This window comes from Equus asinus, chromosome 2 (genome assembly GCF_041296235.1).
Source record: "Equus asinus isolate D_3611 breed Donkey chromosome 2, EquAss-T2T_v2, whole genome shotgun sequence".
In the NCBI taxonomy this organism is placed as follows: Eukaryota; Metazoa; Chordata; class Mammalia; order Perissodactyla; family Equidae; genus Equus; species Equus asinus.
Window position 1 is genome coordinate 31,155,091 of NC_091791.1, and position 18,343 is coordinate 31,173,433.

General features: G+C 54.5%; 1 protein-coding gene across 14 annotated transcripts in view; it reads left to right on the forward strand.

The window, feature by feature from the left end:
- The window catches only part of HPS1 (HPS1 biogenesis of lysosomal organelles complex 3 subunit 1), a 25,757-nt gene extending 8,778 nt beyond the window's left edge, over positions 1–16,979 (forward strand). For 13 of the 14 annotated variants that reach the window (XM_070485634.1, XM_070485603.1, XM_070485592.1 and 10 more), the window contains 16 exons: positions 50–192; positions 1,341–1,449; positions 3,675–3,835; positions 4,270–4,372; positions 5,113–5,211; positions 5,340–5,406; positions 7,366–7,421; positions 8,628–8,795; positions 8,882–9,061; positions 10,206–10,267; positions 10,618–10,752; positions 10,831–10,895; positions 11,984–12,129; positions 14,077–14,190; positions 15,861–15,943; positions 16,200–16,979. In XM_070485634.1, the coding sequence (XP_070341735.1) occupies positions 50–192; positions 1,341–1,449; positions 3,675–3,835; positions 4,270–4,372; positions 5,113–5,211; positions 5,340–5,406; positions 7,366–7,421; positions 8,628–8,795; positions 8,882–9,061; positions 10,206–10,267; positions 10,618–10,752; positions 10,831–10,895; positions 11,984–12,129; positions 14,077–14,190; positions 15,861–15,943; positions 16,200–16,362 (1,854 nt within the window). In that variant the 3' untranslated portion in view covers positions 16,363–16,979. Of the gene's footprint in view, positions 1–49; positions 193–1,340; positions 1,450–3,674; positions 3,836–4,269; positions 4,373–5,112; positions 5,212–5,339; positions 5,407–7,365; positions 7,422–8,627; positions 8,796–8,881; positions 9,062–10,205; positions 10,268–10,617; positions 10,753–10,830; positions 10,896–11,983; positions 12,130–14,076; positions 14,325–15,860; positions 15,944–16,199 lie in introns of all 14 variants that reach the window. The other variant, XR_011494592.1, reaches the window with a different exon arrangement.
- Positions 16,980–18,343: the final 1,364 nt, after the last annotated feature.

The window sequence follows — 18,343 nt, forward strand, 5'->3', positions numbered from 1 at the left end:
CTGAGGGGAGTCCTCGGGGCTGGCTGACCTCAGCCCACTGTGCCTACAGTTTGGAGAGTGCCTGTTCATCGCCATCAACGGAGACCGCACGGAGGGCGAGGGGGAGCTGCGGCGGAAGCTGTGCGTGCTCAAGTACCTGTGCGAGGTGCACTTCGGGCTGGTCACTGTGGATGGCCAGCTCATCCGAAAGGAGTGAGTCCTCGTGGCTGGTCCCGTCTGTAAGCCCCCTCTGGAGGCCAGGCAGTGTGTGCACAGCCTCTGTGAAGCTGCCTGTCCACACTCTGCCCCTGCCTGGGGCCCAGGGTCCCAGAAGCGGAGCTCAAAGGAACCTTGGAGATCATCTGATCCAGCCGTCTCATTTTACAGATGACGGCCATCCAGCTGGTTGGTGGCAGCACCCAGCCTAGAAATCAGAGCCCGGGACTCCCAGCCCGGTGCCCCTTCCACTCCCCAACATCCATCAGCACGAACCTGGTCTGAGCTGGTCCCCTCTGACTTCTCAAAGCTTTAGACTCTTCCTCCAAAAGAGTGCGTGCCCATGCACACACATAGAATCTTGCGAACGTTTTCTGAGGAGTCAGGCTTGGAACCCATCCCTGGGCCCACAGTAAAGAACCCAGCAAAAGGGAATGGTGGTTCAGAGTGTGCAGAGGTGGGGAGGACCCAAGAAAAGGAGGCTGATTGGAATGTGGACCCGGCAGAGGGGTTCATGGTGGGGTCACCCATGTTTCTTAAGTATGTATTGGGAAGTTGCAGAGTTTGAAACTGGTTCGTTTGAGTTGTAGAGATGTGAGCAGTGCCCCTATTAAGGCACTTATCAAAGAGCAAACATCATTTCAGGTCACCTGGGCCCTGGCAGACCACAGTTTCAGTGGCAAATGCTGCAGGTAGAGAGTGTCTGTTGCACAGACCACATTGACCAATGTAGGTCTTGTCAGCATTCAGGATGGCTGCAACCCTTTGTATGGCCCTGATTTAAAAAAAGCAAAAACCCTAAGGTTTTCTGTTTTCAGTAGCCTGTGGGAGAAGCGAGAGGGATAGAAAGCTCAGGTGCCTTCCCAGGTCTCTCTAGATAGCTTCGTCTCTGTGTGAGAGACACTGGGAGGGCATCAGTTTCCTCCGCTGCCTGACTCCTGGTTGTGTGCCCATCCCGCTCCAGCCCGTGGCTGCAGCACAGCCTGAAGACGGCCCCTCTGTGCCTGTGGGCTCTGCCAGTTGATTGGCCCTGTCCCCTGAGCTCACCTGGCTCTGACATGATCTGGGACTGTGTGCCTTTGGTTGAAGTTGGGGACAGCCAGCTTTTGCATGGTCTCTCCTGCTGTCTCTGGCTCTGCCCCCAGGCTGCGGCCCCCAGACCTGGAGCAGCGCACGCGGGTGTGGGAGCAGTTCCAGAGCCTGCTGAGGACCTACGGCTGCCTGCGGGAGCAGGAGCAGAGCTTCGCTGTGGAGGTGACTGCTGGGCTCGGGGCTTCCTCGGACCACAGAAGCGTTTGACCCTGATGAGTGAGGGCACAGGCGGACCCTGACAGTCATTTAGAGAGCTGCTCTTCCTAGCCACGTGGTGGTTGAGTACTCTGATGGACCTCCCTACCATAAAATAGCTGGATCCTGAATAAAAACAGACTTTTTCCTGCAGTTTTTGGGTTTACAGGAAATTATGGGAATCTCTGAAGATTGCCCCCTCAACTCTGCCCTCCCCCGTAAAAATTACATTGAGCTGAAACCAGAGCGTAGAGAGGTGAGAAATGAGCAGCGCTGAAGCCAGGACTGCCTGAGTGCAAGGGGTGGCACCAGCGCCGCAGCCAGGGGACTGCGCCCGAGGCCAGCAGCACATCGGGGAGCTGAGCTCCAGACCCCTAGACTCCTCGTTAAACACAGACCCAAAGAGTAGAAGTGGCCTTTGTCAGTAGTGCTCTTGGCTCCCTGTGTAGACAAACATGGTTTCTCTCTAGATCAGTGGTTCTCACACTCAAGGGTGCACCAGAATCATCTGGAAAGCTTGTTAAATAGAGATTGCTGGGCCTCACCCTCAGGTTCTCATTTGGTAGTTGCAGGGGGCGCAGCTCTAGAATTCGCATTTCCAACAGGTTCCCAGGTGATGCTGATCATAATAACCATAACCAGCATACTGGTTCAGGAACTACACTTTGAAAGCCACTCTTCAGAGGACAGATTAAGGGCAAACAAATATGAGCTCACAGTCAAAGTTCAGACGCACAAGAAAATAAGCCACCATGAGTGAGAGTCAAGGGGTCAATCACCAACAGAGCTAGATTCCCAAGGAACTTGATATATGGGAATGATTAGGTGTAGAGTATAGAATAACTTCATATGAAATATTTAAAGATGTAAAAGCTAGAAAAGAACCCATGTAGAGATTTTAGAAATGAAAACATAATTGTTAAAAGGAAAACCTCAAGGGATAGGTTAAATAGTAGATGAGACATAGCTTGAAAGAGAATTAGTGAACTGGAAAATAGATTTGAAGGAATTCATTTTCCCTCCTCACTCACTCTTCCCATAAACCTACAGCACCTGCTATATAAGAGTGTGCCAGACCCTGGGGGTACAGAGATGGGTGAAGACACGGTCCCTGCCCTTGAGGCACATCAGCCACACATACACACTAAAAAATACCATTGAGGACCCTGGGTGCTGCCACATGGGGCTTCTTCTCAAGATCCACCATGGCACAAAGGGTGGTGTGGTCAACTCTCTGAACCAACAGGAAAGGCTTCTCGTAGGAGGTCATCTGATGCAGTTAAGATAAAGTCCAAACTCCTCCTCAAGCCTGCCAGGCCCCGTATGACCTGCCGCTGCCTGTGTCACCCCAGCCTCATCGCACGCCTCTCTTGTCCTCACCCACTATGTGCTGGCCACCTGGGACCTCTCCTTCTCAGAAGGGCTCTACGTTTAGCCCCGTGCAGTGTGGTAGTCATTAGCTGCATGTGGCCGTGGAACATTTGAAATGTAATTAGTCCAAATCGAGTTATGCCTTACAGGTAAAATATAGACTGGATTTTGATGACTTAGTACAAAAAAAGGATGTCAAACATCCCATTAGCAATGCTTTTATAGTGTATGTTGAAATGACGATATTTTAGATATACTGGGTAAAGTGAACTATTAAAATTAATTTTACCTGTTTTCTTTTTTAATGTAGTTACTAGGAAATTTTAAATTCCACATAGGGCTTGCCATATATTTCAATTAGATAGCACTGTTCCAAACTCTCTCCCTACCTCAGGGCCTTTGCATATGCTCTTTCCTCGGTTTGCAGTACTGCCCCCACCCTCTTTCTCTGGCAGGCTTTCTTGTTCCTTAGATATCAGTTTAAAGGTCCGCTCCTTGGGGACGTTTTCTTTTGAACCGTACCCAACTAGGTCTGTTTTTCTCCAGTTCAGAACTGTGTTTTTCCTCCTGCATACTTATTACAGTTGGCACTTATTTTGTCTGCTTCCTTGCATGTTGTCTGTGTCATCCACCAAAGTCTAATGACCAGACTCTCAGCCCCAGGAAGGCAGGGACTGTGTAGGTCTGATTCTCCTTTTTCCTGAGTATCTGGCGCATAGTATGCACTCAGTGTGGACTGAGTGAATGTACCCACCAGCCAGGGCCCAGAGCAGGACACAGTGGTGGCTGACGTGGTTTCCCCTCTGCCTGCCCATTGCCAGGCCGTGGAGCGGCTGATCCACCCCCAGCTCTGTGAGCTGTGCATTGAGGCGCTGGAGCAGAACGTCATCCAGGCTGTCAACTCCAGCCGCGAGCGGGCTGGCGAGGAGGCGCTGCACGCCCTCCTGCTCGTGCACTCCAAGCTGCTGGCTTTCTACTCCAGGTGAGCCTGAGGTCCCAGCCCCTTCCCTCCCTTTGAAGAGCACCTCGTCCCTGGCCAAGAGAACCTTGCAGACCCATCTCTGCCACAAAACCTTCTCAAATCCTTCAGTTCTTCAGCCCCTCTCGGCTCACTCCTTTCTCTGAATTATTTCTTCCTGGAACACTGTCTCCGAGTTTGAATTTAGGACTTCCTGATATGCTGTTCCTGGTCCCTTTTGGTTTCCCATCAGTAATTTTTTTGTTTTAATACAAACAAGTTTTATTTTAAAAATTGATGAGTTAATTTTATTTATACCTTGCCTCTCTCCAAAAAAGGGTGAGGTCAGTTGACCGTCCGTGACTCCTTGAGAGTGGGGCCATGCTCCAGATTCCCCTAGCCCGCATTCCCCGATCTGCGGCCACACGCTGACCGGCCGCCTGTTCTGCTCTCTGCAGCCACGGGGCCAGCTCCCTGCGCCCAGCCGACCTCCTCGCCCTCATTCTCCTGGTTCAGGACCTCTACCCCAGCGAGAGCACAGCGGAGGACGACGACACTCAGGTCTCGGGGCAGCTCCCTGGGCCGTGGGAGGCCGTGAGGGAGACGGCTCAGAAAACTGGTCTGGAGGGTGCTGGGCAGGCTGCCTGGAGAGGCCGTGGGTTCCAAACCATAATTCTGGGCCTGTGGTTGGACATGACCGTTTTCTCCTGCTTTCAGGATGTAAGGGGAATTTGAGAATGCATGCTGTTTTAGTGGGTTAAAAGTGCAGAGTTTGGGAGTCAGACGGTCCCAGCTTCACCACTTAGCTCTGTGAGCTGGGCAGGTCCATGCGCTGTCTGAGCCTCAGTTCCCTCATCTGTGCGGTGGGACAGTGATGGCCTCTTCCTCCCAGGGTGGTTATGAGAACTAAAAGAGATGGTTTCCCCAGAGCCCAGCAGTGCCTACAGCGTAGTGCATGCTCCCTGTGTGGCAGCCGCCACCGTCACCATCGTCATCCTCATCATCGGTGGTGGTGGTGGTGATCATGGTGGTTGTGGTTTGGATGGCAGTGTGTGGGAATTTCCTGGAATTTTGGTGGTTCTGGAGAAAGACTACACCAGCTAGAATTGAAACCTCCTTGGAGAGTGAGGACACACCCCCAGCACTGCTCCGTGGATGGGGCGCAGGGGGATGCAGGGGCTGGAGGGCCCTGCGTGGCCCTCTGCTCTGAGGGCTGCACTGTGAAGTGCTGGGGGGTGGAGGACCAGTGGGGAGGAGCCGGTCAGACATACTCTAACCAGCTTCTCCTGTGCCTGTCTCAGCCTTCCCCATGGAGGGGCCGGAGCAGCCAGAACATTCCGGTGCAGCAGGCCTGGAGCCCTCGCTCTGCAGGCCGGGCCAGGAGGAGTTCCGCAGGGACCGTAAGCTCTGCACTGTGCGGAGGGGAGAGGGGAGGGCCTGCCTCTCCCGGGAGAGTAGGGGCCAGGGTTGAGCCCGCCTGAAGAGCCTCTCAGAGCCCTCAGCCCAGGCTGCCCTCTCTCCCTCCCAGGAGACAGACAGCTCCCTCCCTGAGGAGTACTTCACACCGGCTCCTTCTCCCGGGGACCAGAGTTCAGGTGAGACCTGGGGAGGAGAGGATGGGGAGGGGAGGGGGGAGATGCCAGTTGGCAGCCCTGGGGAATCCGTCTTAGGGTTCTGTGGACGCCCACCCCCTATAAGGGCCCAGCCACAGATACCCAAATTCCTGGAGTACAGGACCCTGTCTGCAGCTCCCGCTGTCCACCTTGCAAGCGCCAGCTTGAAGTCAAGGACTGTTAAGGCCACTCCAATGATTCCTAGAACTTTTTATGACAAATTGATTTCATTTGTGTGTATTCTCTCCCTTTTCTTTTTGTAATTAAGAAGTAACCAAGTAATTAAAATTAATAATCATTTGATTTCAGTATGATTTAAAGTATAAATATTCAGTCTCTATAGTTTATACCTTACCTGTTTTTCAAAGTAAACAATTAAAAGAAAAATGTTCAAAATTTTATTCACAAAATGACAGCGTTGCTTAGAGAAATAGATAAGCCAAACTCCAGACTCTTGAGGTCCCTGTGAACAAGCATCACGTTTATCTCAGAAGTACTGGAGAAAAAGGAAGGATGGTGTGGTTCCCGTCACTGATGGAAGAAAGAAGGCCAGGGTTTCCGGAGGAGAAACTTCTCAGACTGAGTTTTGAAAGGAATTTCCTGTGTGGCCCCCTTAAACCAGTGGTTCACGACCCTGGCCGCCCGTTAGAATCGCCTGGGCAGCCTCAGCCAGGCCAGTTAAGCTATTCGTGGTCAGTGTGAATACTTGTAGAAATTTCGCCGGTGAGGCCAATGAGCGTGAGGGCGGGAACCAGCGCCCCGCCGAGAGTTAGGTTAGAGCAGTGGGGCTCAGCCCTGGCCGCACAGTGGCCTCACCTGGGGGTTTCAAGAACTGAAGCTGGGCCTGTGTGGGACAGTCTGACTTAGCTGGTCTGGGGTGTGGCCTGGACATCACGATTTTTAAGTCTCATGTGCAGCCTCGGCTGAAACCCGCTGAGTTAGATGTTCTTAACTTTAGGTGCTTGGATGGGCTACAGGAGCCGGGGCCCCCTGAGGTCATGTGCCAGCTCACAGATGCCTGCATATTTCTCTGGGGCCGGGTCCGTCACAGTCCTCAGTCCTCTGAGCTCTCCATGAGCCCAACACACGTTGAGAAACCCCACTTGGGGGTGTTTGCTGAAGTTCCTTTTTCTGACTGCTCCCTTCCCTTCTTGATCACGGTCCTTCTCCTGGCCCCTGTCAGTTTTTTTATGCCGCAGGGCTGTAAATGATGCCGTTCCGCGGTGCACAGAACTCACAGCTTATAAATTGCTTGAGTTGCGTTCATCCATTTGTAAATCAGGTGTTTGAACCACAGAAACAGGCTTCCCCAGGGAAACGTGATTGTAAATGATAGTTATTTGCAGTGAACTGTAAGAGAGAACACTATCATTACAAACATCGCGCGTCAAATATTGAACGGTTCCCTGCGTTTTTGTGAGCTGTCCCAGGAAAGGAAATCCAGCTTAGTTCCTAGCACAGAGTAGGTGTTCAGTGAAAGTTTGCTGATTGACTAAAGGACTGGGGAAATGTAGAGCATGTGTGCTGCCTCCTAGTGAAGAGGCACTGTTATAACCAGGGAGGGGGCCTGAAGGATTGGCGAGGGCAGAAACAAGGAGGGGATTAAGGGGGCCCAGGAGGGGCTGAGGAATATGCCTCCCACCATTGCCAGGTACGCCCGCAGGAGCCTGCTCCAGCCGCCGGCTTCAAAGGGAGCTTCCTCCCCCAGGCCAGGCCGCCTTAGCCCGGGTGCCACAGAGTTCACCCTGCACCTGCCGGCTTGGGATAGGATGGGCAGGCCAGTGCTGCTCCAGTCCACACCACGGTGCCCTTGCCCCTCCCTGCCAGGGGCTGGGAGCCACTGATGGCGCAGGGCCATCTCTGTGCCACCCTCCCCTCTGACACGCTGTTGGCCATTATTTACATTTTCCCATTATTTATGTTATTACCTGTGGCCTGCAGGTAGCACCATCTGGCTGGATGGGGACACCCCACCCACTGATACTCCCCAGGTCCAGGTGAGTTTCTCCTGGGGGAGGGGGTCTGCGGGGCACCGGCTGATCTGAGCTGCGGCCGTGAGCGCTGGGCAGTCAGGGTTTCTCCTCTGGGGGTGCCCCGCACCAGCACCAGCCTCCGTCCTGCCACCTCAGCGATGGTCAGAGCGGGGACGGAGCGCAGCCCAGAGGCAGGGCTGGCAGGCGAAGGTGTCCTCAACTCCTGAGAAATCCCACCCTCCTCTCTGTTCTTGGGAGTGAAAGTCCAACTTAATTTTTAATGTTTTTTTAAGTGAGAAAGTAAATATATTCATTGTAGAAAAATAGGGAAATACAAAAATATGGAAGAGGAGTGAAAATCACTCAATCCCTCCCCAGATGTTAACTGTTAGTAGACTGTTAGATTTGAGTGTTTCCTTCTAGTCTTTCCAGCGATTTTTATATATTTATATATGTACACACACGAACTACACATGTGTTTTTTTCTTTTTACCAACTTTGAAACCTAATGTGCTTCATTATACCTTTTCCTTTCGTCGTTTTCCCATTTACTGGGCATTCTTCAACAGTGTGGTTTTTAATGACTCTTCAGGAGTCCGTCACCTGTGTGTTATTATTTATGGAGCAGATCCCCAGAACATATAGTCCATCGTATGTTTTTTCTTTATCATAAGACCACAGTGACATCCTTACAGAAAAATTTTCGTGGCATCTCTGATAATTTCCTTAATTCTCTACTTTTGCTCACTAAAAGCTTGCTTACTCAGAGCCCTCCATGCTGCTGGAGTCTTGCTCATTTAGTCCTGTTGTGCCTCAGTTTCCCCATTGGAATGGCTGTCAGGATGTTCTGAGGGTGGGTGAACTGACAGTGTTATTTCAACGCCGTCATCCAGTAAGGGCACAGGGCGGGAGCCCCTTCCCCCCCGTGCCCCTGTCTGTCCCGCCACCTCCTCCCTTCAACACCCTCGGCCCCTGCTTGGCGTCCAGGCCTGACTCCGGGCGGGAAGGCCCGGGAGCACCTGAGAGAGAGACAGGTGGCAGCCGTCCTGGAGCTGCAGGGGCTGTTTCCACCGAGGGTGTGGATTTGAGAACTGGGGTTTCTCAGAGCTGAAACTGTTATCCCTCCTGGTTCACAGGGAGGACAGTGAGTGGGCAACCGTGGGTGGATCCCATGTGAGGAGGCCAGACGGCTCCCCACCCTGACCCCTGACAGCCCGTCTCCCTCCACAGATGGCTGAAGACACCCTCCAGACACTGCTCCCTTGCTGCCCGGTACCTTCCAGCCCCAGAAGGATTTTTCTGGATGCCAGTGTGAAAGACAGCTACTGCCCCATGGTGCCCCACACCATGTACTGCCTGCCCCTGTGGCCGGGCATCAACATGGTGCTCCTGACCAAGGTAGTAGCACCCCCACCTGCCCCAGCGACGCTCTGGCCTGGACGCCCTGCCAACGGGCTGCCCCTGCCTTGCGTTTCTTCCCTTAGAGCCCCAGCACACCCCTGGCCCTGGTCCTGTACCAGCTGCTGGACGGGTTTTCCCTCCTGGAGAAGAAGCTGAAGGAGGGTCAGGAGGCCGGGAGTACCCTGCGGTCCCACCCCCTCGTGGGGGACCTGCGCCAGAGGATGGACAAGTTTGTCAAGAACCGTGGGGGCCAAGAGATTCAGGTGAGACCCAGATCCCGGACGTGCCGGCCTCGGGGAGAGGAGACGGGGCCTGCTCGGTCCACAGCGGGATAGGGGCAAGGGCTCTGGGCCCAGGTCCTGCCCACCATAGGTTTGTGATCCTTGTTTCCCCATTAGGAAATGGGAGCAAAAGCTTAGAGCGGCACGTGACATTTTCAGAATGTTTTTATGTGAATTTGGCAGAACCTGAGTTATAATTCCCATTTTTTAGATGAGGAAACTGGGGCTAAGGCAGAGAGTGGACTTGGCCAAGGTTACTCCCTGTGAGCGGTGGAGCCAGAGCCTGACTTCAAGACTCAGTGATGGCCAGTGGTCTGCCCATGGCGCCCCGAGCAGCGTGGCAGGTCATAGAGCAGCAGGACACAGGCCACTCCCACCCCCGGGGGCTTAGAGCCCAGGTCTGGAGATGAGACCAAGGGACGTGGACAGTGCATAAACAGTGAAAAACAGGGCACAGTCTTGTCAGGAGCCTGGAAGGACGTTCGGGAGGGGTAGATCACCTGGTTAAGTGGCTGGGGCCGCTCCCACGGCGGGCCGCACTGCGGTCTGTTGAGGACCTGAGATTCGTCATGGCTGGAGTGTGCATTGGTCCAAAAAAGGGCGGGAGGATTAGAGGAGGCAGAGCGAGCAACCGAAGGCCCAGACCCAAATGGATGCAGGTTCCCGGCCCCAGGAGGCGGAGGCTGCTCAGCATCTCCCGGTGCCTCCGGGCGTCGCAGTGCATGGGGTCAGAATGCAGGGTCCCCCGTTAGGAGATCGCCCAGGGCTCCTCCCACCGGCTGCCTGTGTCCACCCTGCCCTGGAGGCCTGCCCTGTCCTTCTGACAGCATTAGTTTATGTGTCTGCTGGCTGGACAGTGAGCCTAGGACATGGCACACAGAAACTGCTCTTCCAGTAAATGTCTGCTGAGTGAATAGAACATGGTGTAGAGCGGGGTGCAGAGAGCCGGGGGACGTGCCGGAGACCCAGCTCTGGCTGTGCAAGGGCGGGTGTGTGCTGAGCTCAACACTGAGGCTGCCGGGAGGGTGGTGCCCTCTCGGAGCCGGACGTCAGAAGGGTCTCCCCTGGACCTCACTGTGAGAACATCATCACCTGTCTTCGTGACCTGTCACCTGTCCTCCTACAGAGCACCTGGCTGGAGTTCAAGACCAAGGCCTTCTCCAGAAGTGAACCCGCCTCGTGCTGGGAGTGAGTGGGGGGCTCTGGGGATGGGGTGGGGAGTCGTTTGGACAGAGAGGCTGTCTCCCCTAGGCCAGGAGGGAGAGCATGCTCCAGAAGGTGCTTATGAGGGCAGAGGGGGTCCTGGGAGAGCAGGGTCCCACCCCCGGATGCCCGAGGTGGGTTGGAGAGCAGAGAGGCTAGAGGTTGAGCAGGGCTGTGAGGACCCAACACGGGGGGAAAACTGAGATGCTGGCCCCTGGCTCGCTGAGGGTGAGGGTGCGCTCCATCAGCTGTGTCTGTCATCAGTTAGGAGCAGGGGTGACCACAGGGCTCCCAGGGCCCTTCCCGCTGTGACGTTCTCATCTCCCGGTGCCCAGGTTGCTCCAGGCATGCGGGAAGGTGAAGCGGCAGCTTTGCGCCATCTACCGTCTCAGCTTCCTGACGGTGGCTCCCGGCCGGGGAGGCCCTCAGCTGCCCCGGCACCTGCAGGAGCAGGTGCAGACGCTCATGCAGTAAGTGCCGCGGGCCCCTCGGGAGCCATAGCGGGCTCGAGGGGCAGGCACCCTCACTGCTCCCTGCCTCCCCTGCAGAGAAAAGCTGATGGACTGGAAGGACTTCCTGTTGGTGAAGAGCAGGAGGAACGTCACCATGGTGTCATATCCTGGTGCCCGCGCCCAAGCCTGCCCGGAAAGGCCCCTCGTGTCTGCCCGTCTCCTCCACCTGCTGGCTCTGGACTGCGGGCTTTGGGGAAGGAGAATGTATTCCACCAGCTCAGCTGCTTTTCTCTGAGGAAAAATAATAGGAGTTAGTGTCCTTGGTGCCTTGTCTTAGGAACCCTCCGAGGCTGAAATTTCAGAAACCCCTGCTGTGCCAGACACTGATAAAGGCCTTGGAGAGGTTTCTGTCAATGCTGTGCAGCCAGCAAAGTGGTGATGGGTCTTCCACGAGATGGGTCCTGGGGTCAGCCAGGTTTCAGAGGCCATGTCCTCCTCCTCGGTGGTTATACTTCACAGTGGACTGTGAAGGCTCTGAGAAGGCCTGCAGTAAATATGTTTATCCCTGTTTAAAAAACCATGTCCAAGACTTATTTGACCCTTTTCTTATGGAACACTAGTTTTATCAAATACTGATTTTTCCCTGGAACTCTATAAAGCAACTTTTCTGATAGTAAAATCTCTAAAGGGTCAGGCCTCCAGTCTCCTGAGACTTCTGTCTTCAGCTTGCAGGTGAAAGGACAGACGGGGCCTCGTTAGCCACCAGCCACCACCCTTCCATGGGTGTCTGTTCCCCTCTCAGATGGGAACTGTCCAGCCTCTCGAGATGAAGTGTAGAGATGAACAAAATCACAGTGGGGTGTGTGGGCCAGGCAGTCAGCTAGGCTCGCTCATCAGCTCCGCAGCTCTGCAATCACACCAGCCTCCCCGCGTGTAGAATTTAAACTCATCCCTCATGAAAATGATAAAATATGAACATACCGTGTTCCTGTTGGGTCCAGAGCTCCCCATGTTAAATGTACTAGCGTCAGGGATCCATTGTACTTACATATTAGAACTTCTCACGGTCGGGGGTTCAGAGGTAAAGAGAACTGGGAAGAAGGGATCCTAGGGGGTGGGCTGGAATGGCACCCCACTGGGAGGGCAGGTGTGGCCTCCCGACTCCATGGTGTCCCCTTGTCCTGCGTCCAGGACAGGGTAGCTCCTTCTCTGGTTCCTGGCTTTCCGAGTGCCTTAACTCTGCCCTTCACCTACCTCGAGGACTTCCCCGGCTTGGTGCATTTCATCTATGTGGACCGCACGACTGGGCAGATGGTGGCCCCGTCCCTCAGCAGCAGCGAGAGGACTTCGTCAGAGCTGGGCAAGGGGCCCCTGGCCGCCTTCATCAGAACCAAGGTAACTGCCACCCCGGCCGGGCGCTCTCCACCACCCAGCAGACACCATGTGCTGGCCTGACCCCTGCCCTCAGGCTGGGGCTCCTGGAGGACTCTGAGCACACCCACCTCAACCTTCCTGGCCTCTTCTGTCAGCGTCCATGCCCGGCTCTGCGGGCTCCAAGGAAGACTGGCTTATCTTCATCACCCCAAGGGCCCGATCAGTACCCGGGGCCACGTGGGCCTCAGTCCAGGTTGGGGGTTCTTCCCGGGTGTGGACTAGCACCTGGATTAGCAGTCTGGGCAGCGAGGTCAGAGGAGGAAACGGCCAGGGCCTGATGCCAGGCCTGGCATAAATGCCCAGTAAGTATTTGTTGAATTAACTAAAACAGAAAGAAGAAACATAGGTTAATCAATCTGAGTATCAGAATTTAAAACTAGGTGGTTTCTACTAAGGAAACATCCCCTGGGGGTTCATTTCTTCTCCTTAACTGACTCTTCCTCTTCATGGCAAACTAATATATGTACACTTGTGTATACTGTACATATATAATGCTATGTAGCATAGTATAATATAGTATATTGCATGTGCATATATATATTGTGTGTGTGTGTGTCCACATAAAGTATATCGTAATGGTCAAGATAAGATGGGTGACAGGAGGCCTGTTGGAGTCCCAGCTCTGCCCTTCCCCAGCTGTGTGACCTGGGGTGTTCCTTAGTCTCAGTTTCCATTTCATTATCTGTGAGAGAGGAAGGTAAACTATTGATGTCGTAGAATGAGCACAAAGATTACAAATGCACGAGATGATGCATATGAAACACTTGGCTTGGTATGTGGCACAGAATATGGGTGGAGTTTGCTGAGCGTTTCCTGGTACCATCAGCAGCAGCAGCAGCATCTTCGTCTTCGTCCTCTTCCCGGAGGTGGTTGCGGTTTCTTTCACTCTTGTTCTGTGCAGTCGGTTGTGGTTGAGATCATTCTGTGTGTGCACTTGTGTTTACCACATTTCACTTCACTTTATATTGGATGCATTTCCCCATGTCATTAATTCTTCATCAACAGGATTTTTAACAGCTCCACGGTAGTCCATCATGTGACTGTAACATAATTTACTCAGCCGTTTCCCTGGTGTTGAGCATTTAGATTGTTTCCAGGCTTTCACTGTTATAAATAATTCTGCAGTGCACACCTTTGTGCATCCATCTTTGTCCTCTTCTCTGATTATTTTCTCAATATGGATTCCCAGAAATGGAATTACTAAGTCAAATGGGAGGAATTTTTTGGGGGGTTATTAATACGTGTTGTCAGATTTCTTTCCTGAAAAATATAGCAAATCCACGTCTTTGTTTGCAGATTCAGTTAGACGTTTTGTTGTGGTCGGCTTTGGAGTGAATCGTGTGTGTCCCCCACTAAGCTTTCTGGTGAGAGTGCTCATCAGGCCTTTTCGAGGGGGATGCGGGAGCCCGGCGTCCCTGCTGCCTTCCCTCGGCAGCTCACATGCAGCATCAGCAAGACCCTGAATTAGGCCAGAGAACGTCACAGAGGCATCTGAGGCATTGGTCCCTTAGCCACTGTGTTTCCATCAGACCCCATGTGAGCCCTGGTTTGGATTCAGCCCTGGAGCGGAGGACCCCCTGGATCAGGGGGCTCTGTGTTCACACACCGTACTTGCACCTTCCCGGCCTAGAATCTATGCCAGATTCCCGGCCCTGGACCAGCCCCGTGAGCCTTATAAAGTGTGGATTAATAATGTCACTGGCTGTTTTCTCGCCTGAATGCTGAGTTTACTAGTTTATGGCTGTGTGTCTAGTAAAGTTAGAACAGCATCTTCACATGTATTTGATCGATACAGTAGCCGTGGGGCTGGTCCATCCATCCCTCCATCCAACACCGATTTGTTACCCAGCTCCTGCTGTGAGCTGAGGCCGTCCGTGGGCGCTGAGCGCGCTCTCCTGCTTTCCCCAGGTTTGGTCTCTGATCCGGCGGGCGCGCAGGTACCTGCAGAAGGGCTACACCACGCTGCTGTTCCGGGAGGGCGACTTCCACTGCTCCTACTTCCTGTGGTTCGAGAATGAGATGGTGGGTGTGGCCAGGCGCGGGGCAGGACAGTCCTGAAATACTTTCCTTTCCTGTGACTCTTGGACTCCTTTCTTCTGGATTGTGTTCAGTCTGTCTGTCTCTTCATCTCTTCTCGTCCCTGGTGGAGCTGACAGGTAAGCACAGCTGGTCGGGACCCAAAACTCAGAGTTCGCATATTCACATAGGCCCTATGACCCCTCCTCCCAGCTCTCTGAAAAACCCACGCCATTGTTAGGGCAGTGTCCAGGTAACGTGCGAACAGGTGGATGCAGACCCCGTGTGCGAAAGGATGCTCAGGTTGCATGCCGCCTCAGTCGTGCTTCCACGTCATCAGCTCCACCTAGGAAGCGTGGCACACCGTGGTCCCCTCGTAGAGGTGGAGAGACTGAGGCTCAAAGCAATTACCCATCCTGCCCAAGGTGATGCTGACAGTGTGGCTCGGGTCTCTGGCCTCCTGGGCCTGTTCCCCAGACCTCACAGTTGCTACAGTGTAAGCATAGGTCAAGGGGACTTGTCTGTGTCTCCCCCGGACCTCGCTCTGTCTCTCTGTTTTTCCTTTCCCCGTTTCTGTCTCTATTTTCTCCGCGCTTGTCACCTTTAATCATTATCCCAGCTCTCTAAGGGCCAATTCCTTCTACCCCTCACATTCCCTTGTTCCCTGTTCTCCTGTCCCCTCCCTGCTCGTGCTCTGCCCTCGGTGTGAGCCCTCCTTCCCTTCACCCTGAGAGCGATGCCCCATCCCGGTCCAGGGTACACGTAGTTGTTGGGTCTCTCACAAGCTCATATCCGCACAGCGCCCTGTGATGGCTGGGGCCGGTGTCATTGGCCCCGTTGTACACATGGAGACACTGATGCCCCACAGATTAAACACCATAGCCAGGGCCACCGAGGTCATAAGCGATGTAAGCCAGAACCCAGGCTCAGCTCTCCTGACCTGCAGGCTCCCATCTTTGCTCTGTGGCCTCTCAGAAGTGCCCAGGATGTGTGGATGTCCTTTCCCTTAGCTTCTGGGGAGAGACAGGGTTTCACATGCGTGGTTGGTCCCATAGGGTAACAGGCTGAAGCAGAGCTGTTGGGTGGGAGACTGGCGTGCAGGTGCAAAGGCGGGCTGTGCCATGTGGTCATGGGCGGCCACTTGACACTGCCGGGTCCGCCTCCTCACCTGCAGGCCGGGCCCACAGTGCCCAGGCAAGCATTTCGAGGGCCTCTGACTGTGTTTGGCACAGAGTGGGTGCCTGGTGGATCTTGATTCCTTTCCCCTCCCCTCCTCATGCACCCTGCAGTACCTGCTGCTTTCAAGGAGAGATGTGGGCCTTTTGATGATACCTTGCTCTCCATGACACCTCCCTGGTCGCCCTCCTGGCAGCCCTCCCAAGCACATGCCTATCGCTCATCACGCAGGTCCACTCATGGTTGGGAATGAGAGCTACCGTGTGCCAGGCACGATGCTCGGAACTTTATAGATATTGTTCCCAATGTCATTGGGAACTTATTGTTGTTCCCACTTCACAGATGAGAAAACAGGGTAAAAAGAGGCCCATGTGTTTTCCCAGGCACCCAGCGCACCAAGCAGGGCTGAGCCAGCCAAACCTGGTGTATCTGACTCAGCCCATGTCTTTCCCACCGCACCCACTGCCTCCCAGTTCAAGACCCTCTTCCTCCTTCCTCAGGGGCACAAACTACAGATAATGGAGGTGCCTGTCCTGTCCGATGACTCGGCTCCCGTTGGTGTGCTGGGAGGAGACTACTACAGGTGAGGCCGCCTCAGGAGGCTGCTGGGAACAGCGGAGGCACAGATGCTGGGTGATAAGTGTGCATTCCCCCGAGGGGAGCAGCTCCTCCTTCAGGAAAGCCCCCAGGAAGCAAGGGGCAGAAAAGGCCTTGCTGGCCCAGGTGCTGGGGCCTAGTGGGGTGACTGAGTCCCTGCACGGTGCCAGGAGAGGCCCCTGGCTTTGGGAGCCGTGCCATGGCCTTGCTCCTGAATCCTGTCCTCCCTTTTCTTTCTCCAGGAAGCTCCTACGATACTATAGCAAGGGCCACCCGGCTGAGGCTGTCAAGTGCTACGAGCTGCTGGCCCTCCACCTGTCGGTCATCCCCACGGACCTGCTGGTGCAGCAGGCCAGCGAGCTGGCCCGGCGCCTGTGGGAGGCCTCACGCGTGCCCCTGCTCTAGGCCGGCCCCGACTGCCCTGCTGCATTCTGCCTGTGCACCCTGGTTCTCCAGGCCCAGCCCCGCTTGCAAGCATCCCCACAGCAGCCTCCTCCTGTTCCTAGAGGCTGCCTGAGGCTGGCCCCGAGTTCCCAGGGCAGCCCCAGGGTTTCATGAAGAAACTCCACCTAGACCAGCCTCCACTGGGTCGTGAGCAAACGTCCAGTGCTTTCCTCTGGAGAAGGAGGGAGGCCAGGGGTTCTGTTGGTCTCCTTAGAACAGCAGTGGCTGTGATGCTGGAGCTGGGGCAGCCACTCTGTCACACTGCCTCTTTGTTTATCCCCGGGAGACAGGGAGGAAGTCCCCAGTGCCCACAGGTGTCTAAAGACACCCTCCTTTCTGCTGTCCTCAGAGTAGAGAAAGAGCTTGTCCCTCGGCAGGCCGTTTCCCTCCCCGGGTGACAGATGCTCCACTGGCTGGGTTTGAATTTCAGCTCTGCCTCTTCCGCTCTGCGGCTCTGGGCAGCATTCCTAGACTGTGAACCTGTCTCCCCACGTTTACAGTGACAGCATCTCCCTCTCAGGGTAGTTGTGAGGGCCCCAGACACGCGACAGCTGCTCAATAAATGCTGGTTATGGTTATTGTTATTGTTCAAGCCAACATGCCTGGGCTCCTGAGCCTTCTTGGAGCCAAGAAGCCCTGGCGAGGTTCTGGCCCCTTCGTGCCCTGCTCATTCTCTGCTCCTGCCCCGGCCCCACCCCAGAGATGTGTGTCACTCAGACCAGCGGATCCCAGGCTTTGAAGATTTTAAAAGCTGCCCAGGAGGTACACCCCCTCTCCTCTAACCCAGAAGTCCCCAGCCCAGAATAGACCCAAGGATAACAGACCATCAGAAACTGGGACTGGGCAGCGTCCACTGCTCTGGGGCCGAGGGGCCGCTGCTGGGGTGGAGAGAAGCGATGTGGCAGAAGTCAGCACCCAGCGCAGCACAGACATGCAGCTGGCAGCCGAGCCTGCTGTGTCTTCAGTCCCGAGCTGAAATTCGTGCAAGAAGACTCTTCTTTCCTATTAGGGGAACAGCTTACAGGGGACAGAGCTGCTGAAGGAACTGGAACCAGACCTCGGGCTAACGTCCTCAGAAGGTGGCAGTGAGGGACGGTCACCTGAGGTGGCCCAGTCTGCATTCCTCTTAAATATCATGACTTTATGGATGGAAATGTAAACCATCGGTTGTGGAAAATCCAGAAGAGCTCAAAAGTAAAAAAAGAAGCCTAGAAGCCCACTGCTGTCCAGGATCCCACTTTGTCACCTAATAGTTTCCCCTAAATTTTAACAGCTGCTCCATGTGATGGGTCTAGTTTAACCAATCCCCCTAGTTTTTCAATATTATGACAACACCAGGTGAACAGCCCGAGTCGGGTTTTAGCAGAGTCACACGTGGCGTGACCCCTCCGAGGCGTGTGGAGGGTGTCAGAGTCGAGAGCAGAAGCATCCTCGGGAGCCCTCTCGCTCAGAAGCACCTTTTCCTTGTGTTCTCCCAGCTCTGAGATGCAGCTCTGAGAGCAGGTTTCTAGAACATTGACAGACGTCGGAGCAGGACACTCACCTCCTAGGGTGCTTTCTTCCTGCCAGGGGACCGGCCTGCTAGCCAACGGGCAGAGAACAAAGGGCTCCTGATTGAAGACAGGCCAGAGGACAGTGGGAAAGCTGGAGATATTCACAGATGGGAGCTTGGAAAGTAGGAAAGGTGCTGAAAGAACAGAAATATCCAGGCCTTCCCAAGAAGAAGGAGAACCCCAAGAACTATGGAGAGTGCAGTGGCCCCCAGCCCTGCAAGCTTCTCAGCAGCCTGGCAAGCACAGGGTGTTTGAGCCTTCAGGAGAGTGACCCAGCCTTGGAGAGTTATCAGCACCGGGATTACTCTCCGCAGGCCTGGTGTTGGCATGACTTCTTCCTGGTTAGTAGGCAACCTCCAGAGTCTCCGCCCCGCGTGGACTCTGCCCGC